Source organism: Oryzias melastigma, linkage group LG7 (assembly GCF_002922805.2).
Source record: "Oryzias melastigma strain HK-1 linkage group LG7, ASM292280v2, whole genome shotgun sequence".
Taxonomy (NCBI): domain Eukaryota; kingdom Metazoa; phylum Chordata; class Actinopteri; order Beloniformes; family Adrianichthyidae; genus Oryzias; species Oryzias melastigma.
The window spans coordinates 32,260,355-32,267,346 of NC_050518.1; the positions used below are offsets into that span (position 1 = coordinate 32,260,355).

The following is a 6,992-nucleotide window of genomic DNA, read 5'->3' on the forward strand; positions in this document are numbered from 1 at the left end:
TGCTTCAGCTATTTGATCAATAAGTCCCAAGAGTTTGATTTCTGTCCCGTCTTGATTCTGACGTTTATTTTTATTGAGAACCCTGGATTATAATTTTAAAAAACAGGACTTTTGTTGTGTCTCAGTTTAAAGATAGTGTGTTGGAATCCATCCGTGTTTTTATTCTATTTAGTTCTGTTGCTGTAAAGAGAATTCTGCATCCCAAAGCCCAGCAGAGTTAGCAGAAGTGTCACAGATACAAACCACCACTTAGTAAGTTTCTGCTTCTGTATCGTCAAAGAACCACAGGAGACCCAACGGATTTCTGCTGTCTTTATTAGTGGAATGGAATATACACCTGTGTGCTTTAATGCAGTTTCTCCAACACTCCCTCTCTCCTCACTTCACCTCACGCCTCTGCGGCTTCATGTGAAGGACGTGTGCTCTGCTCACCTCTGCAGGTGAGGTCCAGAATGTCAGCAGGTCTGACCTGTGGGTCCCAGCCATCGCCCCAAGCATGACGCTCTACTTCAGGGTCACAAACGGGACAGTTTACTCAGAAATCTGGAGCTGAAGCCTGATCTAAGCTGTGGGGACGTCATCAGATAACCTGGATCCACTAAAGGGTTACCTGGAGGGATCCCCAGGGTCTCCAGTGTCACAGGGCCCACAGCTGCTTCATAAGGAATTAAAGTATTCAATCTATTTTTTCTAAAATGGTTTTTTGGGAATGCAAAAACTTGGAATCATTTTTTTCCTAGTTTTAAATCTGTTCACGTTAGCGTGACATTAGCATGAAGTCCCTCAGACTGTGATCATATGTGCTTCAGTGGTTACAAGAATAAAACCTGATAGAGTGGCTTCAGTGGGTGATGCTGATCTGATTGTTTATGTAAGGGATAATACCCGACGAAGTGTGCGTTATGAGAAATTAACGCACGACGCGGAGGCCTAAACCGTCCGACGCGAAGCGGAGGACGGTTGCCTCCGTGAAGTGCGTTAATTTCTCATAATGCACTCTTCGGAGGGTATTATCCCGCTTATACCATGGTCTTTACAAAATAAATAAACATTTAATCAATATTTAGTACTTTATTCTTGTTATTTCTTTGGTTTAGCTCATTTTTTTCACAAAAAAGCGGACTATTTGATAATCCGTGATGCGGTTTGTTGTCACGGTGACATGAAACACGGCATGAAGCCTGAAGCCGTTACAGACCTCAGCTGCAGTGGTAAAGTGTCGCTGTTTTGAAAGAAAGACCCGGACAAATTAGGATATTTTTCTTCTTTTTCTGACGTTAATCCTTCAGTGAGCAGCTAGAACATATTCAGCTTCTGTCTGTGTTTCATTTCACGGCAGGTTCGTTCTTCTGAGCTGCTCTAAAATGAGAAACTCCCTCTTGTGGTGAAACAGAAGACTACACCTCTCATGTCGAGTGGTGTTTTATTAGGAGAATAACCAATTTGTCAATATTAATTTACCTTACTAAAGGAGAGGAATATAAATGCTGGTCGCTACAATAAGTTGAATAAAGCATCAGTTCAGAGAGAAAGTTCATCCATTACTGCTAGTTTTGTCCAGACGATGAAGGAAAAACGTGTTTTAAAGAAGCCTGCACAGTGATATCGAACGTTTGGTCTGTGTGACCGGAACTTCTTTTTTAGGTGTGCGTTATTACTGTGCATTATCACTTTTTAATGCACACCCAGCAGCCAATCAGAATCGAGTATTCACCCAGACCATGGTATAATGGTTTTTACTTCCTCATGCAGACACTTTTACTGTAGTTTTTTTTTAAATCTGGAAATGGGACGTGGCTATGGCATGGAGGGGCTGTGTGCCCCCATGGAGCAGACTGCAGCAGTTACTGTTCAGTAGCTGCTGCTCACCTGGATCAGGTGTGTTCAGTCCATCAGAAACTGGACTCTCTCCATCCGGCCAATCAGAAGCCGCGTTCTCATGTGCAAAATGTCCTTGATTGGATCAAAGATGGAGATTAATCTGATTGTAACAAACGCTTCCATGCGACACACGTTTGATTGGACTCAATCATGTTGACGTGCACAGAAGTGTCTGAAATAGTCGTAGAAGAAGAAACAGCGAGTTGTTTTGTAAATGACCAAAGACGCTGTATGGAGCGAGATGATACTCTGAACGTGCTTTCATTATTATTAATATTATGAAGTGACTGTTCGCTTATAATGTTCTAAATCCGTGCAGGAATCTGCATGTTGGCTGCTTGTAAATATGTGGGAATAACATCAGCCTTTATTTTGACGGGACGTGATTGGAAACATCAATTCACCTGATTTCGTGCACGTTCAGAGGACTGATTTCTGCGTTCAAACGCCGCCTCCACCAGCTCCCACGGCCCTAAGCCGCTCGGAGAGACAGTTCTCCCAGGAGACACGGTTTGGTGGGGGCAGGTGGGACCCACAGATCAACACTTTCTGTCCTGAAGCCGCTTCAGCCCCCCCTCCCCCCACCCCTGGCTGTAGGAGAAAACAGATAAAATACCTACAACGGTATCCATGCATATTTGTGACAGCGCATCATTCAAACTCACGGCCTCGTCAACAATGCAGCCGCACTCAGGAGCATGCCCGAGTGAATATGATCCGCTTGCTTCTTCGCAGGTGCAAACACTCATGGAAAGTTCAGCAGGATGAAGAAAACAAACCAACATTGTCATGCAAAAGAAAGTCGGATGAGAGTTCCTCCGTGGCGGTTCTGGTTCTCTGATGGAGCAGGTCAGTAGGGCTACTTCTACCGTAGGAGGCTCATGCAGGGACGGATGGCCGACACACCGCCGTCATCTACCAGGACTTCTTAGTCGGATGATTGGATGGAAAGATGGAGGTGGAACTGTATGATACAAAATATGTTACAGTATGTACGTTCGGTCTGTCTTCATGTCTCAGACCGGTCTTGAGGAAAAGCGTAACCCAAAAGCTCCGCAGTGATGGTGGTGTCGGTGAAGTGACAGCAGCTACTGTCACCACCAGAACCTCAGTCATTCGGTGCTAGATCTGTCCTGCCTCTGATCCGACTGACAGATCTGTGAGCGTCTCAGGACTCTTGAAAGGTGCATGAAACACACCAGGAACCGACAGTCAGACACAGTTACACCTGCAGCTCAATATTCCAAAGGGAGGAATTCTTGACTTGAAAGATGGAACAAATGCTGCCACCAGAAATGTTTCTCTGATACAGAGAAGCTTCAGCTGATGGTAAATACTCCAAACTCTTACAGCCTTCCGTTTGGCAGGTTTAGTTCTGGTTTGGTGCCAGGATTAAAGCTGGCAGAAATGCAGCAGTGGAGTGCTGTCTGGAAGCCACAGAGACTTTCACTGAAACCACCAATAAACTCCACTGGAGCCGGCCATGACCACGGATGAAGCACCAGAAGCTGCAGCCTCATCTCTGACATCTCTGAGTCTATTCAAAGTCCAGGCAGCACTCGGCTAAAGATGACCTGTGACGCGGCTCAAAACAGAGGCTGATGTATGGACTCGGAAGAAAAACAATCTGACTCGACTTAGTAGAGAACAGAGTCGAACTCCAGCAGAAAAGCCTCGTCTCCCTAATAAATCACTTAAACTGATAAAAGAGAGACGAAACCTTCTAATCTGACCCGCCAGGAACAAGAGAGTCTGCGACTTAAACAAATGCACGTCTACGAAGGGCTGGTTGATCAAATCAACGAATCAATCTGAATCAATTTAAGCTTAATATTCATAATCGATCCATAAAAATAAAGATTGATCCAGGACATACAACTAAAGTCTGCTAGCTTGATGCTAACGTATAATGGGATTTCCCATAGGACGGCTAATGCTAACATTCAGTCGACCTAAACATACATTCTGACTAAATGAAAATCTTTATATGGACTCTTTTATGGAAATATTTTGTAAAGTAACTATCTGTGGACTAAAACAGACAGTTTTTACCTCATACTTCACTTATTCTTGTTGAAAAAAGTGTAATGCTATAACGCGAGCTCCACCTAGTGGTCAAACGGAAGCGGAGAAGCAGAACAATGTTTCCAATGTTAATGATCTGAACATTTTTGTTAGAACTTCTGCTTTAGAAAATCACTGTATGATATTAACAATCTCAATATTTCAGATTAATATAAATAGATTCAAATCATATAGTAGATTATTAATGTATTTCTAAACAAATGTGTATAAATGTGAAAACTCTAATTTGAGTTGAAATGAATTAAATTGAGTGGATGGAAAGAATCGAAAAGAAACGTGAATCAAATTGATCCGGTCTCTGGAGAATCTAATAGATTCTGGAAATTCTTTTGGATTCCCAGCCGAACATCTAAATCTGACTGAGGCTCCCAGGAGTGAAGCCACGACTCTTCTTCAAGCATCTGTTCCATCTTAGAAGTGTAGTTTATGGAGATCCAGTGAGAGGCTGGAGACTGGAGTGAATGTCCGGCTGGTTCCGGCTGAAGTCCCCCACACCAACAGGACCTCTCTGGAACCTCCCTCAGGGTTTCATCGGGTCGAGTGTGAGCAGAACACCGAGGAGCTTTTGGTGTTCGCCGCTTTCCTGATAGATCACGTTCATTCTCAGTCACAAGGTCACAGAATACGCTCGTCTTGTTTCACAGAATGTTCCCTGCAATAATAAGTCAAACACACACACTGTTATCAATAATACTCTGTTCATTTGTTGATGCTATTTTCCTGCTTGTAATATGTTGCATATTTGAAATAGATAAAGGCTCTGGATCCTGGTCTGGGACAAACTCTCCGGGGTCATACCGACCCGGTCGATCCGTCCAGTCTGGGACAAACTCTCCGGGGTCATACCGACCCGGTCGATCCGTCCAGTCTGGGACAAACGTTTTCTATCCTCGGCTCCTTTTTGTTGTGTTGCAGAGATCCAACAAGTGTTGTTCCTGAAAGGTGCAGGCGTCCCGGAGCTGCTGAGACGTTCCCCTGTGTTGGTTGATCTGCTTCAGTGACTCGTTTTGAAGAAGTTCTGAGGTTCTCCTCAAAAGCGTCTTTTTGCAAACTGCTTGAGTCAGACACTCAGTAACTCTGATAATCTTTCTTAAAGTTTCTTCATTGTCTTTGCACCGTTGCGCTGATTTTCCTCTTTGTTTGAGTTTTAATCGCGTCATTTGAAGCAAAGCGGTCGAACCGCCGAGTGTTCACTGACAAAAGGTCAGCCGGTCTTTCAGGTCTCGATCCACACGATACAGCGTCACGTTCAGTCCGGAGCCAGTGGGAACTGAGGAAACTGGACCAGGACTTTATGGCTTCAGTAGTGAGATCTGAGCTATGTGCGAGTGCATAGAACGGTCCAAAAGCATGGCGCCTCTGATGTGGGAATGCTGCCTTCACATCCGCTGAGTTTCTCTGATGCTCATTTAAACTTCTGTCAATCCGGGTTGTATGAAGACGGAGAAAACAACCCTTTTGCCCACAGATGTCAGCTAGCTTTGCCCCAGGTCCAGGATCAGGAATGGTTGAAGGGGCTGTCAGAGATGGAACTGCTGGGGGGAGGAGTCAGGGAGGGGGGCACGATGGATGTTATAAGGATGAGATTTTAACGGTTTCATGCGTGAAGGCGGTGGCGCGGGTGTTGCGCAGGATGCCGGGGATGGGGGCAGGTGAGGGGGGTAGGCTCTCGTCCGGAGTGTTGGCAGGCGGCGTGGGGATGCTAATGATGGCGGCGGTGAAATCCTGCTCTCCACAGTTCAGCTTCAGGTTGTCACCTTGTGCGTTCAGACTGGAGCGGCTGAGGAGACAGAAATCAGAACGGACATCAGCAGGTTCTGGTGCGGTTCTAGTCAGACAGACCTTTTCACAAACACAAGAGGAGGAGAACCAGAGCAGCTGTGGGAGGATAAAACATTCCCCACGGCATGGATCTGAAGAAGCATTTTCTGAAAGCATTTTTAAATGTCTGTCGGCGACATTTCTTGTTATGGTCTTTAATTTGATCTGGTTATATCGTCTATTTTATTTTAGTCTGTTTTAGGCTTTCACTGCAATCATCTTTGGATCTCTTTTCAAAGTGTTTCCAGTGGTCCTTTAATCATGATGATGCTGTTTTTGTCAAAACCTGTCATTCTCTAGGACATAGTTTCTGCAGAGCGGCAGGAGATTATTAGAAATTCACCTCTGAGTTGTGGGCGGGACTGTTGGTGTGGGGGTCAACCCACCACCATTTCCCCTCATCAGCTGTTTGTATTCTCTCCTGCTAGCTTACAGCCTCTTAAAACCACATTATGACATCAGCGGAGCCACAAAAACTTTTGGTGTCAGATCTCCAGATTCGTTTCAGTTGTACGTCAGCATCTCTGTTTTCTTGGAGTAACATAACAGACATAAAAGTATTTAGAGTTCTGCTTACCTAACTGTTGATGAGTTTTGTTTTCACAAATTACACTTCTGGATTAACACTTGATAAATGTAAACATTTCTGACGATAAAAATGAATAACAAATTTCTCTCCGGCCTGTTTTTGTTCAAAAGCTGCATATTTTCATACAATTGATCTCATAAAACATTGTGATTAATACTGATCAGTCATAACACAAAAGTATTATGATATATAATGTGATTTATTTATTTTGGTTAACAGCCTTAATTAAGAATAAATGTTCTAAATTTACAGTTTTGTGTCTTCTTTACTATTGTGTGTATTTACAAATAATAAGTGGTCGGCAAATACTATAACAAAAAAAGTTAATTGCGATAAATAACAATTAACTTTCCCCACGTTGCGATTAATTCGTTAATTTTAGGGGTGTAACGGATCACAAAACTCACGGTTCAGATCGTTAGGGTTTTAGGGTCACGACTGGATAATTTTCCGGAATGGTAAAAAGGAAAAAAAAACAACAGGAAAAAAACAAGAGCCTAAAATAACGTTTTTGGAAAATCTTCACAACATATATTCAATAAAACATATAAACCAACTGTATATATATATATATATATATATATATATATATATATATATATATATATATATCAGT

General features: G+C 43.2%; 1 protein-coding gene across 1 annotated transcript in view; it reads right to left on the reverse strand.

Annotated features, from left to right (window-relative positions):
- Positions 1–4,135: 4,135 nt before the first annotated feature.
- The window catches only part of kcnd1 (potassium voltage-gated channel, Shal-related subfamily, member 1), a 75,173-nt gene continuing 72,316 nt past the window's right edge, over positions 4,136–6,992 (reverse strand). The window contains exon 9 of the mRNA XM_024263864.2: positions 4,136–5,746. Coding sequence (XP_024119632.1) covers positions 5,539–5,746 — 208 coding nt within the window. The 3' untranslated portion in view covers positions 4,136–5,538. The remainder of the gene's footprint in view (positions 5,747–6,992) is intronic.